Source organism: Canis aureus, chromosome 3, assembly GCF_053574225.1.
Source record: "Canis aureus isolate CA01 chromosome 3, VMU_Caureus_v.1.0, whole genome shotgun sequence".
In the NCBI taxonomy this organism is placed as follows: domain Eukaryota; kingdom Metazoa; phylum Chordata; class Mammalia; order Carnivora; family Canidae; genus Canis; species Canis aureus.
Genome location: NC_135613.1, coordinates 61,155,406 through 61,174,361, shown reverse-complemented (window position 1 = coordinate 61,174,361; position 18,956 = coordinate 61,155,406). Strand labels below are relative to the sequence as shown.

Sequence of the window (18,956 nt, the reverse complement as noted above, 5' to 3'; positions counted from 1 at the left end):
GGTGTGAGATTGAGCCCCCCATCGGGCTCCGCTCATCAGGGAGTTGGCTTGGGATTCTCTTTCCTTCTCTGTCTGTCCCTCCCCTGGACGTACTTGTGCATGCACCCAGGCTTTCTCTTAAAAAAATTAATTTGGAGAAATATTAAGCAAATAATAGTAGCCAAGGTAAGGAAATAAGGTCCAAATTGTAAAGGTAAACCTGCAGTGATGGAAGTGTTGAAAACACTGCAAAACGTTATGTTTAGAGTCTGCACTTAATAAATAATTGTTGATTGGCTGATAGTTCATATCTGCCTTCCCAGCAAACAGCCCTCACTCATTTCCTAAAAGCCCCACATGATAGAATAAGGAGATAAGTAATTTTTGTGACCACATCTTCAGCATAAGGTCAAGGGAAAAGAAGAGGGCAAGGTCAGCTGGGAAAAACATTTTTTGGCAGCTGGAGGATGTCTGGGCTGGGTTCACTGCAGGTGGCTGCAGAGCCAGAGCTCTCAGGTCCTGGTTTCCCAACCTCTCACTCCCACACAGAATCTAGCTGGGCAAACCGGTGAACACTGAATAAGTAAAACCTAATCTATATATTGTAATTCCTCTAGCACAAGGACATTTGTGAATGGGAAAGAAGCTTTTGCATTTCACATACTTCTTCCCTCTTCCTTCCTCTGTTATTTGGGAAGCTTTGCCAGCCACTCTTGGCAGCCCAGCCTTCCAGTGGTTTCCACCAGCAATTTAAGCGTCCCTGAGCAGGCTCAGTGAATTACAGGCCTCAAAGAAAACTCTCTGTGGGAAAACACAAATAGACTGGGGCAGGAGGCCCACTAATGGCAGGGTCTAAACAGCCAAAATCTAAAATGCAAAGAACTCTCATATTGGGAAAGACCTAAAACCAAGACCTACCCAGAGCTAGGTCAGAGTTCAGAGGTTAAGGGCACAGCCCCTGCCGGGCTACACTTCAGATGCCAGCTGCGGATCTGGGGGTTGCAGCCAACCCATACTTCTAACCAACTGGCTATCGATTCAGGGTCTGCCATAAACCCATCAGGTTGATCATTTGCTAGAACAGCTTACAGAACTCAAGAAAGCGCTGTCATTACAATTATAGTTATACTATTAAGTTTTACTGTAAAGAGTACAAATCAGGACCAGCCAAATAGGTCTGGGAGGGTCCCAAGAGTGAAGCTCTCATGTTCTCAGGACATGTCACTCTCCTAACACACCCGTATGTAACCAACCAGGAGGTTTCCCCAAGCTTCTAGGGCGAGAGTTTCTAAGGGGCCTTCATTCTGCAAGGGTGAGTGCTGGAATCACTGATGATGCAGCTGGATCCGGTCCCTGAGTTCCTCCCTGCCGGGAGGCTGAGAGGTCAGGCTGATGTCAGGGCTCAGAGTCCTCACCTCTAGCCACATGGTTGGTCCTGCCACAAAGCCTACCATAATCCTGACACCGTTCAGGGATCCATGGTTCATCAGCTCGTGCGTACACTCAGGAGTGGCCCCCAGGGCCCACCATGTATGACAAAGGCCCTTCTGTCACCTGGGGAATTCCAGGGGTCAGGAGTCCCCTGTTAGGAACCCGGACAAAGACCAGGCAAGGTCTTTATTATACAACACAGAAAACAGAGTAAGAATTCGCTCTCAAAGTCACCAAAAACTACTGCAAAGAGATAGTGATTTTTCTGATGGAGAAACCACTGGAAAATGTTGTTTGAATAAAAAAATCAGTAGTCACGAAGCACTGTTATATTCTTTTATGTGTTTCACTCACTCGTTCATTCATGCAGCAGGATTTACTGACTTCCATCCGTGCTCATCACTGGAGCTCTACTGTCACACTGTGAGGGCACAGAATAAAAGGAAGAAAAGGAGATTTTTTTTATTATTATTATTACCTGGAAGAAGGGAAGGAGGAATTCTTTTGAAGTATTTACTTATTTTAATATCAATCGAAATGAACCCGAGTTCTGAGATAATTGTTCATTTTCCTTGTCAAAAATGATATGAAAAGAGCTCTCATAGTGTGAAATACACCAGAGCCGGTGTAGACCTGCCAGGAACCTGAGGAGGTGGGGGATCGAGGAGGGAATGTAGACGTTGTTAGTGTGACCGGAAGGCTGCCATTTGGTCTTCTGTGGTTAGACAGAGTCAAGATGTGCTTTACAATCTGATGTTTTTAAACTGTTCTGTTTTTGCTTTCTTGTAATTGGAGCAACATACTAATTTCTACAAGTTGTGACTAGTAACAGAGAGCAATCACCTCACAGACTTATACCGAAGAGACGAGACCGTCTGGGTGACAGGAACCGGCCACGTGCAGAGCCCCCGCTTCCCCAGCAGCTACCCCAGGAACCTGCTGCTGACCTGGCGGCTGCACTCCCAGGAGAGAACGAGGATCCAGCTGGCCTTTGACCCTCAGTTTGGATTAGAGGAGGCCGAGAACGATATCTGTAGGTGAGTGGCGGTGTCGTTGCAGGGGCGCATCTCCATGGCCCAGGAAAGATGACTTGAAAACATCACACTTCCCCTTCGGGGCCCTTGGTCCCACCCAAGGAAGGTCGCCCTTCTTTTCCAAAAGCCCCTGTGTCCATCCTGGCAGATAACGCCCCAGGGCACGACCGCCTGGTGCTTCTCACAGAACCCGGGCCCATGGCCGCCAGCCCCGGGCCTCCGCCAGGTAGACGCACCTGAGAGCAGGTAGCTGCATCCGGCGACGCCGCGCTGTGGCTCTGGGGCGCCTGCCACGGGCTTACGTGCAGAGCATCCGGCCCAGCGCAGCTCCAGGAACTCACAGGGCTCTTGTGACCAAACGAGGTACCGCCCTGATGCCTCCCTGTGCCCCCCATACTGGGAGAGGGTGATGGCGAGGACCCTGTCAGGGCCTTTCCCTGGAATCATAGGCCTCAGGTCTGAGTAAGAAAGAGCTGTCAAGTCCAGGGTCTGTGAGCTCCTCAGATGGTCTGTTTCACGTCCTCTCTGGGTCAGCGGTAGACGGAAACTCTGCTTGATGACCTTCTCCCTTCTGAGCATGTTTATCCAAGAAAGCCCTGGCTGCTCCTTGAATTGTCTGCTCATGGCATCATAGTCACTTAATTAGCACGTATGAGGCTGGGGAGGATGTTTTTTTTTTTCTCTCTCTCCTTTACTGCAGGCACTTGTTCTGCATTGCCAATGCACTGCTCAACTGCTCATTCTTTCAGCAGGTTTATTTCCCTTTGAATAATAAAAAGAGGGTGCCTCAAATTTGATTATCCTTTGTTGCATGTTTATTATGCTGACAGCTTTTATTATGTTGCTGTTTTTTCAAGAATAACAGCAGTGAGGACTACTTTCCAGGACCACAGAGAGTAAGGGATGCCGAGAGCAGAGAGAGATACATGCAGAAAGAGCAGGTTAATATTTACAGACAACAAACTCCAGCAGGTCTTGTGTCTTTTCAACCTTGAAAAGAGAACTAATTTCCTGTGCTGGAAAAAGAGATGATGGGGAAAAAAATTTTTTTGAAGATTGTAGAAGGTGACGATGACCCAGAAGGAAAGGCAGGTCTCTGCGGCTGAGCTAGGATTTTGATCCCATAGGGAGTGAGCTCTTGCAGCATCCAGGCCTTAAAGATAGAAGATGCCAGGGTGGTTTCCATTGTCGACCCTTCATCAAATCCAGTTGCTTCTCCAAATTTGTGGCGGCTGGTGGAGGAGTCAGAGGTGGGACAGGGGAGAGGAAGACAGGAAAGAACAGGGCACAGCCTCTGACCCTTCGGAAGAATTAAAGTGATGCTCTCTTAACTTCATCCAGAGTAAAAATTACACTGATGTATTTCAAAAAAAAAAAAAAAAAGAAAAGAAAAAAAGAAAGAAAGAAAGAAAGTGACCTATGGCATTATTAACAAAGTTGCAAGTGTACTCATGCTTTGTGCAGTAACTATGATTTACACATATTATATATAAAATGAAATGCAATTGATTTCCTACCATCTGTTCCAAAGCCTCCTTGATGTTTATACTATAGTATTTTATTGCTTGAATAATGATTCTTTGTGAGTGCTTTTCACCTTCCAAGCACCATATAAACATTAAGTAAGTAATTTACACAGCACCCAAGAGATATCCAGCCAGTATATTTGTGTAAACCTCTTATTTTGCTGATAAGGAAACTGAGGCAGAGGACTTAAGAGCCTATAAGTCACCATCAGTGAACAGAGGTCACAATGCCAATATTGGATAGTTGGGCAAGGGGTGATAAGCTCACATGCTCCGTAGATTACCTTGCCTGATCTGCTAAGAGCTCTGTTGTGCCTAGTGGATTCTCTTCACATTCTCCTGTGAGGTCTCGCAGGCTGATTCCTTTTGGAAGTCGTCACAGAAAATACAGAGTTCCTCAAGGCTGTGGCCATGGCTTGCCCTGCATGCCCATCCTCTCTGCTCTGTGACTTTAACATCCTGAGTCATTTGGGGAGAGGTACACACAGATGCCCAGAGACGAGAGGCAGGGAGTTCAGCTTACCAGGTAGAACGTCCCAAGATTTGGGGTGTCTGAAAATAAGGTAGATGATCCCTAGAAGATGCTCTATTGTGTGATGGAAAGGTTATATGGAACATTCCAAGAGAGACCTCCCCATGTCCTCAACCTTGGCATTCCGTGTTCCTCGGACTAACGTCAAAGCTGAACCTGGGGTCTTCAGCTCATTCACACCCTGGCTTAAGCAGCCCAGATGTTTCCAGTAATGGTTATTGGCACATCCCTCCCCAAAGTCATAATGCTTTTCATTATGATAACTGTTATATTTTATGATATGATCCTTCCATAAGACAGCTTCCAAAAAGAGAAAATAATGATTAATTTTACCGTTTATTTTCTGTAATGAGATGATGTAACATAATGCTAATTCTGTATGCTGTATAGGTTCAGATCATTTCTTAAGGAAGCACTGAATGTGGTGAATTAATTCAAAGTGGGAATTTGTTTGAAAAACTTTATATAGTAAATAATTGGACATACAATTAGAACTTTATCTCCAAAAATAAGATAATAGATAACAATAGGTTAGAGTTATTATAATCTATAGTTACTAGTTTTCCTAGGAAACCCTTAAAAGCAACATACTCAGAAAGTGGCCCATTTTGATTATTGATGACTTCAAAATACTCATAGCTAAATGTGCATAAGGGTTCTTTCAGATTACTGAAAAACTTAACCCAAAAAACTAGCTTTCCTTTAAAAATTTATGTGGGCTTTAATTTTCCTTTTAGCTGGTAGGTCATGAGAAATCACATATGTTAGTTTTAATTTCTCAGTGGAAGTATGCATTTCAAAGTCTACTGTAATCAAAATGTGTTTATGTCACACTGAAACTAGGTATGATTTTGTGGAAGTTGAAGATGTATCTGAAACCAGTACCATAATTAGAGGACGGTGGTGTGGACACAAGGAAGTTCCCCCAAGGATAACATCAAGAACAAACCAAATTAAAATAACATTCAAGTCTGATGACTACTTTGTGGCTAAACCTGGATTCAAGATTTATTATTCTTTTGTGGTAAGTAGCCTAAATCCTGTGATTCAAAGCAGACACTGGTTTCATGAAGTAGAGAGATGCTTTCTGTGATTAAATGTGGTAGTGGGAGGGTGAACTTTATTAATTCTGGGTATGGTTTGTTCCTACCTTATGCCAATAAGGTGAAGCTTTCTTCAGTGAGGAATACCATGTGGAGCTATTAAGTCTACCCTTGGGTCCACCTTTTGTTTTTGTTTTCTGTTTTTTTTTTTGTTTTTTTTTTTAAAGAATTATTTATTTACTGAGAGAGAGAGAGAGAGAGAGAGAGAGGCAGAGACACAGGCAGAGGGAGAAGCAGGTTCCATGCAGGAAGCCCGATGTGGGACTTGATTCCGGGTCTCCAGGATCACACTAAACCGCTGCGCCACCGGGGCTGCCCTGGGTCCACCTTTTGAAAGGAAGCACAGTAAATAGGAAAAGTAAAGTAGTTGATAGTAAAGCAGTGTTACCTTTGATTCGCTGAAGTAGGATAAATGTACAGCAAAAAAAAAAAAAAAAGGCACTTGAGAGTTGACCATCTTTGGTTCAAAAATTTGTCTATTTAATTCCAACCACAGAGAAGGGTCTGAATGATTCTAATTTAAGTGATGACCCAAATTTTGGAAGGGTCTATGTTATGATCATAGAGCCTCAGAGTTAGCAAGTGTCTTAAAAATCCTAAAGCCTAAGTCCAGACCCAGGAGTTTTCATACTGTTTGTTACACTCACGCTTGCATGTGATCTCACCTCTCCTCAACCACGCCAGCCACCATTCCCAACTCTAAATGGTTCTGACTATTAGAAATTGCTCAACCTCATATTGCATCAAAATCTACATTGTAGTTAATTCTAGTTGTTGGGTTAAACGCCACCAGGTGTCTGCTTTACTCAATCAGTCATTAACAAGACACTGTCAAGTTCCTGCTCATTGTCAGACTCTCTGACAGGTATAGTAGAAACAAAGGTGAGCAGGACAGACAGGCTCTTGAATCCCCCAGAGTTTATAATCTGGTCAGGATGACAATTACAAAGCAGTGGTGAGTGAGAACAATGAGCAATGAAGCAGAAGTACTGAGCTCTATGGGTTAAGCTCAGGGAGACATTGGGATAATTTTACCTATATGTTATCTTAGAAATCCCTGAATCCTTCATGTGTTCCTAGTGTATTGCCTTTTGTTTTCCGACAAACACATTATATTACCATTCAGGTGGGCTCCATCCCTTTTCAATGTGTGGATGTCATCATAGAACACAGTGCTATGATGGGGGTCAGTTAGTGTTTTTGCTCTCCTTCTGTGAGTTAAATTTAGAAAGGAAGAAAATCTTGCTTTTTATATCTAATGTGGGTGGTTGGTTGTTGGTTTTTTTTTAAAATTTTTGCATTATAGTGAGTTATTAAACACTAAGTGAATTCTACCTCAGAATAGATGAAAAAATAGCATGAAGTGACACTGGTTCCAGTTTTAATTTGAAAATAATCCATCAAGCAAGATTTACATTATCAGAAACACACAGTGCTGCTCCACATTCAATTTGAAGTGTGAACTGTTATTTCCTACATTTCTTCCTTTTAATGTATCCATTAATACATCTATCCTCTGCTGTTCGTGGACAAAGCAGGCTTGGCATGTTGGAATGATGATGGATGGGCTTAGTGGAGGACCTCTTTTCCCTTAAAATATCAAGCATTTTTTTTTTTTTTGCTAATGGAAATACTTTTTGTAAAATTTTGGTTATGACTAAATTGAATGGTCCATAAGTCAGGTAGAAACGCCTTAACTCTTTTTTTTTTTTTTTTTTTTTTTTTAGAAAAGGAGTACAGGTAGGATTTGGGAAAGAGTGGATTCTCCTGTTGGAGCATTTGGAGTTATGGTGCAGGCTCATCACTCATTCACTAGCCAGTAGTAATTGGCCTATTGAACAGCCTCTGTGGTCTGCATAGAGACTGGCATCACTCTACTCTCTTACTTGTTCACCTCCACCAGGACATTCAGTCGTGGGTTTTAGGAATGAGGATAATTATAACTTCTTTGTGTATTTCCCTACTGACCGCTTGGTCTGCATTCATTGGGAAAAGCTCCAGGCTCCTTTACTGCTCCTAGAAGCTTCTGGCACCAAATATGATCACCTAGAGCCAAAGTGCTTTGGTGGCTGAATCCCAAGAGGTAGAATGAGCTTACCCTTTGGGTGTGTATAGACTGTACATCTGTGTGGCTTTGGATAAAACTATTCCATTTGGTTCTTACTCAACAGGGACAGATCACTATGGCTTGAGGAGTGTATTGGGAAGATCATTTTACTTGTGTTTATGTTGTACTTGCAGAGACTTTAAAGAGGTGTTTATAAAGTCATATGCTACAGAGACTGGGCTTAAAACCTAAAGTTGACCAACTATAAGCTAATACTGAGACAAGGAGATTAAAAATGGCAAGCCCTCTTTAGGTGTATCTAAATTATTATTCTTATAATGTTACTCAGACCCACAAAACTTCGAAGGTTTGAGTGCAGCTGCTTTGCAATCCCTACCTTAAGGCATGATAGGTTCTAGGAAAATTTGAGCTTGAGAATAGATCCTGAGGGGACAGAGTGGTCTCAGAAGATGACAGGTAGCCATCTGGTTAGGTCCCTACCACCTCCCTTCTCATCTCTACCTTTTCATCTCTCTTCTTCCCATGGAACCTCTTTCTTCCTCATACCTCCATGACATTCCAGGTGTAAAGGACTTTCCTGAGGCTATTAATGTCAAGTGTCCAGGACCATTAGAGCCCTGTGCAATGGAAGCAAATTTACATGATCTGTGCTCATAATGTGTTTGGAATACCAAGTCCAGGATACATCTGTAGTCAATTTTTCATTCCAGCAAAAGGTAGGAAAGTAATGGTTAAGATCCAGATCACTTACTTTTAGTTAGGAGTAGTTCATGTGTTATAATTTTGTTTGAAACATGATTTTATATTTTAAATAATATTCCAAATAGAAGAAGAAAAGGATGAAGGGAAAAAATAAGAGGAGGAAGAGAAGAAAACGGAGGAATAAAACCAAGGGAGTTGAATAAGATTCTCAATTACAACAACTTTTGCAGATTCCAATTTTGTTCATCTAAAACTTAACCCATTGGTTGAACAAAAACAAACTAATGGTGTGGGGAGTTCATTCCTGATTACCCAAAGTTGAAATCTCAGACAAAGCTGGAGAGTGAAGAACCCTATTCACTTTATTTGTAAAATGTGTGGAAATTATGTCTTAATTTTCACAGTCATAAACATTGCTGGACATTCTGAACATCTATTGGTGCTCTGGCCATACAGCCAGGACTGTGTGTGAAGCCAAGGACAGTCAAGGTCAGGGTGGTGATCACAGAGGAGCTGTCTCCATCAGTTTCTTCCTTATGAATATACCGTCCTGGAGGTTTGTTGCTATAAAAGCTGTGATGTTCATTAAATGCCTACTGTGAGCTAGACCTGGCTCAGCCCAGTGCCCTGGGGACACAGTAGTGAAAAATACAGGCAGAGTCTCTGCCCTCAGGATCTCACATGGCAGCAGAAAGAACAGACAATAAACACATAAGTAAATAGGGAAGTCAGTATATATTTACAAACAAATTACTTGAAGTTCAGTAAAAGCAGGAAAGAAGATAAGTGAGTAGTATAATGGAGAGTGATGAGGGGAGGAGCCCAGTCCGGCTAGCATGTCAAGGAAGGTCTGTGGGTGTGAAATTTGCACTGTGCCTGGAAGGTTTGCAGGAGGTACCCACAAGAAGCCATGGCAGAAGTGCTTTGAGCAAAAGAACAGCAAATAATAAGACCCTGAAACAGAAAAGAGAAGACCTCTTTCCTTTGACAGTAATAATTCTCTTGGTGTCTTGGAATTCAGGCTGCTGGAAGGGAACAGACATAAGAGAGGGAATGAGGATAGCACCTAACTCCTCTCAGGATAAGAAAGGAGATTTTGTATCTTCATCTCAGCTTATCTCATTGTGTATCTCTGTCAAATGTTCCAGCATTTAGAGAGTCAGCTAAGTCTAGATAACAAAGAAAGTCCCAACAAGACTTCAAACAAAAAGTGGTTCAGAGAGAAAACCAGGGGCATGGTCAGGGTCAAACAAGGGGAACAGGGGTCCCTGGGTGGCTCAGTCAGCTGAGTGTCAGACTCTTGATTTTGATTCAGGTCATAATCTCAGGGCTGTGGATCACTCAGTGGGGAGTCTTCTTGAGATTCTCTCACTCTCCCGCTGCTCCCCCCTCCATGTGCAGTTGAGGGCTCTCTCTCTCTCTCTCTCTCTCTCTCTCAAATAAACAGATAAATCTTAAAGAAAAAAGAAAACCAAACAGGAGGGTAGCTGAGCAGGTGAGACAAATCCGTGCTCTGAAAGCCCTAGGTAAGTGTCGGTATAGTAGGCTGCAAAGTTTGCAAGCAAGCCTAGTAGGAACTTGAGTGGATGTGGGTTGAAATGCACATTGTTAAGGACAGAGTCTCATTGTTGCATCACTTTGTAGGCAAGGATAGATAAATGTTACTTGAAATTTTACAAATGCCCTAAAATTTCACTAATTACGTAGAGCATTTTGAAGTGAATTCATCATTTTAATCAGATTGCTTTTCTAAAACCTGAACACATAATGAGGACTTTAATCGAGTTCATGACTGAAGAGCAAAATTTAATGTAATCTTAGAACAATGGATAATTTCTCAAAGGGTACGGATAGATCCAGAAGCAAACTGTGGATGAAGGGAATCTGGGGGAAGTTGAGGTCCTGCCGGAGGTGGGTATAGGGAGCAGAAGATGAGCCCATAGATAAAAAAAAAAAAAAAAAAAAAAAGGATTAAGGAAACAGAAGACAAAGAAGTGAGGTGGAATGAAATCTCGCAATCATGATATCTGGCCCTAATGCCTAATCCTGTTCATTTTTGCTAGTCATGCATTGGCCTCAGTGCATGTTTCAGCAGCTTTTTATTGAGTACTTGTTATGTGCCGTGCACTGTGACACATACGGAGTAGAGTAGTGAATAAAACAGACAGTTCCTGCCCTCATAGAACTTATAATTTGGCCCAGTCCTGATGATGAGGAGGAGGTAACAGCATCCAACCCTGTGGGTCACTGTGAGGATTAAACATATGAAGTGTTCCATTTAGGCCCTGCCACATCGTAATTAATCAGTCTGTTGCTATGAAACCATGCATTGCACGAAGGCTGGTTTCAAGAATAGAGCTGCAGTATCCTTGAGATCTAGTACTTAGGTCAACCCTCTTATTTTACAAGGGAGGCAAGGAACATAGATTATGTAACTCTACAAATGTGACAGTAAACATGGACAGGTTATGGGTTTCCCTGTGGTCAGAGCGCTCACACATGGGTGCTCTCCATGAGGTATGAAAGCTGTAACCCTCCACAGAAAAATGTATCTAAAATCGTACATAAACTCCCCTCACATCTCCTCTATGGTGTCCTCTGGTCCATAGAGGCAGCTTAGAGCCCCACACATATTGTCCACGGGTGTTTTCTGATTTCGGGAAAGTTTTCTTCCATGTTGACTAGTCATTTCTAACATAGTATTTGAATCAATCCTTGACTATTGTAATTAATTTTCCTCATAAACCCCATGTGCTAATCACATGAGCAGATGACTCCTTGTGTGCTGAGTAAACACATTTCCAGCTTTGAGAGGGAGACAGGCAGCCTAATGACACTTGAAGAGTCCAGCATCCTGTTTATCTAGGGTTTAATTCTGCGAGCAGACTACAAAGTAAACTTTCGTCCTTGAGAACATGAAAGTTGTAGTAACTTTAAAGGACTGTGCCTCTTTATATACCTATAACTTTTGCTCTATAACCATGCTCTTTGATGCACTAATATTTTGGTAGCTGGAGAAAAAGAGAAAAAAATGAAAAAGCTATTCAACGATATTAGAAAAGGCTTGCATATTTAAGATAGGCTTAAAACAGAGCACTATTTCTTTCTTAAAAAGCTATGAAGCGAACCTCAGTAAAAAATATCTCTACCTAATGTTCACTTATAAATTCAACAAATATTTCTGAGAACTTACTGTGGATAATAAGAAGAAAGTGATATTTCTGTGAGGGAGGAAGGCACATGATTATAAAGCAGTGGGCATAGGTGATGAAATTTGTGTGGGACATCCAGGGTCCACAGGGAGGAGGGGTGCTTAACTTCATGCCCTTGGGGGTTGCTGGTGAAAGAGAAGAAGAGAAATATTTAACCCTCTGACCTCCCAGGTTCTCTGCAGAGTAGACACACAGAAGACAGAACAGCAAGAGAAAAACGAGTTTATGAACACATGCATCTCACGTACCTGGGGGAGCACTCAATGATAAGTAACTAAGGAGGGGTGGCTGTAACTGGGGTTTAGATGACATCTTATGAACAGTGCATTTTCAGAGAGGTGACAAGATGAAGGAAAAGGACTTTGAGTTTGCAAGGCAGCCGACAGTGGGAAGGCAAATACATGGTAGGTCTACTGGAAGCCAGGGCCAGGCAGTCAGTTTGCTCTGTACACTGGCATCCGTCCAGGCTGGTGAGGGTCCAGAGTTGTCCCTGGTGATTAACTTCTGTCCCTCCTGGTAGAGAATGGCATGGGGACCCCTTCACAGATGTGTATCCTGCTTCTAGGCACAGAGCAGGGAGCTTGCCTGTGTCTCAACTAGCTTCAGCTCAAAAAACTCTTTATGCCAAAGAGACATATCCTGGGATCATATTCATATATTCTGTTCCCCTCCATTGGACCGAGACAGGGGAATCACCCCGGAAGAGGGGATTGCCTAAATGCAAGGCATTTCAGAATAACCTGATGAGTTCATTCAAAGCATTGGAGGTTACAGTTGCTGACCACCTATTATACTTTCTTTATTCTAGCCAGTAGAAAAGAGAGACAAGAAGCCAAAAGATGACCAAAATAGCAGCTTTATTAATGGTGGTCCAAGAAATGCCAAAGCTCAAGACGCTTTTGTAAAACTAGAATAGAGAACTTGCCAGGGACCCAAAGCCAGAGTCAGTGTGCTACTCCTACAATGTAAATTCACAGCCAGGGGCTATTTCGAGGAGTCTGTAGAAGAGTTTGGGGTATGCTTACATGGCCCTCCTACTGCATGGAAGATCATAGGTCTGGTCACAAATAGTCACAAACAGGCAGGACAGCCAATATGGATGGCAGACTGCAAGCCCACCTTGCATAGCAGATGTGCCAGGAAGTGGAGGGAGCTGAGACCTTTCCCGATGGTTGGAGTCAAAGGCAGACAGCCCAAGAGAGAAATGGGGGAAGGGAATGTGGTGGAGGAAAAACAGGAGGATAGAAGTGATAAAAGGAAGAAATGTGTGATGATAGAGACCGAAAATGTTTGTTGATGCTCCCATATCTGTGAAGTGAGGCAGGAATACCGACAGAAGGATTTCCCCACAGAAGAGCTAGCAGAGAGGGCTGTGTGCTCCAAGAAGCGGCCAAACCCACATGATTTATGCTTTTGTCATTTTGGTAACAGTCCTTGGGAACTCAGTCCCAGCCAGCTCCTGGTTCTGAGGAGAGCTGGTTGAGCTGCTCCCTCTCTGTAGGATCAGCCACTTTGGGAAGGTGAAGATTTCTGGATCTTTAGGGAAACTCAGTCTCCTCTCCCAGCTGAACAAAGGAATTAGAAATTAATCATATAGACAGGACTCATCTAGTCTTGAAAACACCTACCTTTAATGTTCCCTTTATCAGTGGGAATGTGACCCGTTAAGGCTGGCCTCCATTCAATATTGCTTCTGTCACCTGTGAAAATATTGAGCTACAGATTCAAAATGACTCTTTCCTTATTTTGCCATTGAAAATGGAGTCAGGCAGGCAGGCAAAAAAAAAAAAAAAAAAAATCAAAAAGCGAGATTAAAAAGGCATAGAACCACCTCTGAAAGAGAGAGATACATGAATAAATAATCAAGTAATCATTGCTTCCTGGATGGGTCCTGCTGATCACTTTCAGATTGTTCTGTCTCCCTTACCTTCAATCTGTCCTGAACATATTTGCCTGCTAAAGGGAGAGCTGTGACCACATCATTTTCCAGCTGAAAACTGGTGAATGACTTCTTATTTCCTATGAATCTCAGGTCCATTCTCACCCCATTCTGATACTGAGAGCCTTCTATGTTCTGCTCCCAAGCTAATATTCCATCCAGTTCTCTCTTCTCCCTACATGTTTTTCATTCCAGACAAACAGTGTTATTCCCTGGTAAACAAGATACCTCAGGATTTTCCACCTCTAACCCCTGGTATTTTATTTGCATATTTGTAGCTCTACCTGTCTTCAAAAATCCAAGCTTTCCTCTCCTCTGTCAAAGCATTCAATGTCAAAACTACAGCCTGTCCTTACTCCTCAACCACATATGCATTTTCCCTCCCATCAGGCACCCAGATTGTTGGTCTTTATTAACATTACGGTTTTTCAAACAAAAAATAATGTAGACACATTCCAGATACTTTGGGAAATATAAGAATAGTAACAAAAAAAGGGGGAAAAAAACAGTTCCCATCACTCAAATATAACCTCTATTTAATATTTTGATGCCTTTCTTTCCAGTCTTTTTTTTTTAATCAATAAAAACCTTATCACACATCTCACTCTCCTTGAAGGTAGGGAGTGGCTTATTCCTGAAGGTCTATCACAGGGTATTGTTCTAAGTGGGACTCAGGATGTTTAATTGAGCCAAGCCAACGTATATTCATTAAGCTCCTATGATGCATCTGAGAGTTTGGAGTAAAAATAATAAAAAGCAATCCTCAGAGATGCATAAAGAGAAGATGTGCTAACAACCCATTTCCTGTGTTTTGCCAGACTTAAGACCCTAGAGATTTGCAGTCATACCAGCACACCAATGGACCTTAGCTGCTTTGGTGCACGATTCAGTGGGCATTGGAGGGGCAGATGTGGTGGATGCATGGGGGCCATTGTTGGGGTCAGACGTCAGGGGAACTGTAGAAGCTGGTGTTCTGATTCTGATTTCTGTCTTTTTAGCCCCAAGGAGCATCTTATTGCATCAGTAACAGCCCAACCTCAGCAGTTCTTACCTTGGACCCTGTAACTGTGACATCGTGGCAGACAAGGATTTGGGTCCTCTGTTTCTCACAAAGAAATTAAATAACCTGGAAAGGCTTGGGGCTTCTTACTGATGGCAAAAAGGTCTTTGGGGTCCTATTACTCTATCACTCTCAGGCTCTTTGCCCAGGCCTCAGGAGCTTTCTAGGCTCTTAAGACATGCCAAAGCCATTCGTTTGATTCTTTTGAGGTTTCTGTACAGGACAAAGGATATATGAATCAGAAACACTCCAGTTCACATCTGTGTATTGTCTGTGAGACCTAGGACACACATTTAAATTGCCCAAGGTGCTGCTGCTTCATGTGCTAACTGGGAAGAATCCACCTGTATCATAAAGCTGCTGCATGATTACCTGTAAGGTGTATGGGTTTGGTGTACACCTTATGTACAACACATGGAGCTGTTATTAGTACTGTTACCACCAAAATATCTTTGGAGGTTTAGAATAAAATAAAGTATTCCAAGGTTAAGAGGTCTTGTGTCTTAACCCATCTGAATTGCTGTAACAGAATACCATAGCCTGGATGGCTTCAAAAAACAAAGTTAATTTTCAGAGTTTTGGAGGCTGGGAAGTCAGGTTCATGGCATTGGCAGATTTGTTGTCTGATGAGGGCTTACTTCCTGGCTCATAGTTAGCTGTCTTTTTGCTATCACATCACAGGACCAAAGGGGTGAGGGAACTCTCCAGAGCTGCTTTGATAAAGCACTAATCCCATTCATGATTGAATCACCACCCAGAGGCCCCAGTGCCATCACACTGGAGATTAGGCTACAACATATGAATTGGGGGGGGAGGGGGGTGAGGAACACAACAGTGAGTGTACAGCATGTTAAACCAGGTGAACTCTGGGGAGATTACTGGACTCACAGTGAGGTCAGGCCTAGGAGCAGTTATGTATGTGATTCTGGTGCCTCACTGGAAACCTGCATATACGCTGAGCCAGATTTGGAATAGTAAGTCAAAAACCCCTAATGGGTCTTTTCCATTATGCTATCTGAGATACACACCTTCATCCGTTTTGAAATGTTCATGAAAATATCTTGAAATATACCTTCAATATGAAAATTCTAATTTTCATAGGATATTTTGATTTGTAAAGTTCCTGGTATCACTGCCATAAGAAGACGTTCATTCCTCACCTAATTCTACAAAACACTGTGCAAATAGCTCCTAAAGTACTCCTTTGGCTCAAAGATAAGCCAGATCTCTGAAGCATATAGATGTTCAAGACCAGGAATACTCAGTGTGATCTTCTAGAACTTTTTTCCCCATGAAATGTTAAAACTGGCTATTTTTACAAGGAGAAAAAGACACTGAGCCACCTAGAATTTTAATCTCTATGATAGATATCTCTAGAACAGACAAGAAAGAAATACAAATTTGTAATAGAAACTTATTTCATATAGCCATGAGGATAACCTAGATAGGAAAGGTTTTTTTTTTAATTGTTACAAATAATTTATAAATGCAGAGCCATAACCAAAAAAAATCATTTCTGAAGTAAAATCACAGGTATAAAGAAAGAGCTCTAAATTCAAATTTCAGAACAGTACCTATTTTTTTATTAGTTATAATGAACAACTGTAAACGATCCATTTTCTTCTGTGTCTTTTGTAAGAGCTTCCCTTATGTAACAAAAAAAAATATATATATATGCTATCATCAATATGAAAATAAAATGGTTGTTTCTAAAGGCCAGTTGTAAAAAAATAAATTAAAAAATTTAAAAAATTTAAATAAGTAAAAAAAAATAAAGGCCAGTTGTAGGCAGAATGTCAAAGTCTTGTTTTTGTGTCCCCAGTTTCATCTACAACCCTATCTTCCACCTCATCTCACCTCTGCCCAAAAGGTTCTTTCCTCACAAATCAAAACCACTAGCAGATCTTTCCTGAAGGCCAGGTTTAAATGAATTCTCTAATTAATTTGGTCACTCACTTATTCTACATGTTTTCTTGTGTATCTAAATCACTATGTCAGGTTTCAAGCTAGGTCCTGGGGATTCAAATAAGATGGTAAATCTGTCCTCAAAACAATAAAGTCAAGCAAGAGGTGATGTAATAAGCAATAACTGAAATGCAAAAGAAGAGGTTGTGGGAGGGAAGAACAGAGAAAGTAACCATGTCTGATGGAAAGAAAACGTGATCAGGAAATGAGTCACAGAGGGAGTGGTAGCCTACCCAAGGAAGAGGAGGGGAATCCTTCAGGTAGCAGAGAGTATGAAATGAGTCACTGAGTGATTAACACCTGAAAGCATTACCCATACCCGGTTATTTGCATTTAAAAGTGATAAATCCTAAAGCTAAAAGGAAGAAAATGTACCAAAGGCATTATAGGCTTCAGTCTTAGAGTGGAATTTAAACAGCGTGAAGCATCCCAGTTCTAAGAAAATGACTCTTCAAGAGTTTGGATTAGAACCACCTAAGGCTTGCTTTTTTTTTTTTTTTTTTTTTTTTTTTTTGGTATAGGTGCTCAGAATTTACTCTAGACTTACTGAATCAGGATCTCAGGGAAAGGATGTTCAAAAGTCTGATTTACACAAGCTCCTCAGTTGATTCTAATGTGGTACCCCATTACCAGCTATTTCCTTTGATAAGACTGGTCAATCTGTAAGCGGAGCTCCAGACTTCATACTCTTCCTCTGATGATGCCATCCCTCACTTCGTGTTTGCTGCTCCTCTCACCACTTTCATAGCATTGACTTCACCGTAGCTGTTCTACAACACTTAGGTTGTATGTTGACATTTCTTGTCCCGAGACTAGAAGCACTTCAAGGGCAACAACGAGCCTTCATTCCGTCGTGTCTGTTATCCCGCCTCACCATTTGCTGAAGCTGCATGTGTTTGTGAAAGTTCCTAAATGAACGAGTGTTCAGTAAATTTCTGGAACATACCATGAACACCCACTACGTACCCAGTACACAGTAGCATGACGTGAGATAAGATGTGGGAAAGTACTTTGTGAAATGGAAATACACCATGTAGTTTTGAGATATTGTAACAACCTGCAGAGTGTGCTGCCCAATACCACTAAACAGCTCTAGTGTTCCTGTTATTTAATTCACACTTTGCATCAATGTGAATCTGTGTCAGCCCCATACAAAGAGACCTCTTAATTAATTAGTTCTCTTCATTCCACACTATCTTCAAATCAAACAGCATGCTGGTTCATACCTTCCATAGTTAACTTTCCTTGTGGAGGCATTAGGAGAGGAGCCACTTTAAAAGACAGTATTTGTGTTGTGAGACAATCACGGGAAAGACAACAAAGCATCTCTGTTACCTTATAAAGGCCATCCCCATTCCCTGCCCGTCTTCTGTCAGTAAACCAGATTTTTTAAAAAAGATTTTATTTATTTATTCATGAGAGTCCCAGAGAGAGAGGCAGAGACATAGGCAGAGTGGGGAGCAGGCTACCTGCAGGGAGCCCAATGTGGGACACCATCCCAGGACCCCAGGATCACTCCCTGAGCTGAAGGCAGATGCTCAACCACTGAGCCACGCAGGCGTCCCAGTAAATCGGATTTCCTTTTGAAGATACCATTGTCCTGACCTTCAGTCAAGAGAACATCTCTCCTGTTTTGCTGTTTAAAACATTTTTGTAATGACAAAGAAGATAGACTTAAGAGTGCCTGTTTGTTTGCTCGGTGTTGGCCTTTAGAATGCCACACATTATGATAATGTTTTGGGAGCCTGCAGCAGGGCCATCCCCCAGCATCTCCTGTGTGAGTTTGTCTTGTTCATGTATACTATTGGCCTTTTTTTTTTTCTTCTCTATTCTCATGATTGGATAAACCCTGCTTCTGGACACACTTCAGGTTTGAATGACTCCTTTCTCGTCGTCTTTAGACTGGTGGTCTCAGCAATCACGTGTTCAAAGGAAAAGAAAAATCTTTATACAGAATGTATCCCATTATCCTCAAATACATAATAAGTGATAATTGGTTCTTCCAGTCTTGCCCTGATTTTCTGGGTGGAGACGTCTGCCACCAAGCTTCATTTCTAGATTCAAGCAGGGATCATGAGCTGAGCTGAAGGCAGATGCTTCATCGACAGAGCCCCACGCGCCCCTAGATGTGGTATATTTGAATGCAAATATCAAAATGGAGCGAAGGAATACACGCATTATTTGATGCATCTGTGTAGACTCAGATGCTGTAACTACCAGGAGGGGTTGGAAGTAGCAGATCCTGCAAAGAATTAAGGGGACCTGCTGTGTGCTTGGGACTTTGGGGGACTCAGGGGACCTGGTCAGCTTTTGAAGAGAAATTCAGACAACAGTTGACAGCATCATCAGCAAGGGTGGAACAGAGATGATGGAGGACATGCAGAGGAGTGTGGTGTAGTCCCTCT

At 42.1% G+C, this 18,956-nt stretch overlaps 1 protein-coding gene across 2 annotated transcripts in view; it reads left to right on the top strand.

Moving 5' to 3' along the window:
- The window catches only part of PDGFD (platelet derived growth factor D), a 228,358-nt gene that overhangs the window by 147,134 nt on the left and 62,268 nt on the right, over positions 1-18,956 (top strand). The window contains exons 2-3 of one of the 2 annotated variants that reach the window (XM_077893277.1): positions 2,261-2,447; positions 5,346-5,526. In XM_077893277.1, coding sequence (XP_077749403.1) covers positions 2,261-2,447; positions 5,346-5,526 — 368 coding nt within the window. Of the gene's footprint in view, positions 1-2,242; positions 2,448-5,345; positions 5,527-18,956 lie in introns of both variants that reach the window. The other variant, XM_077893276.1, reaches the window with a different exon arrangement.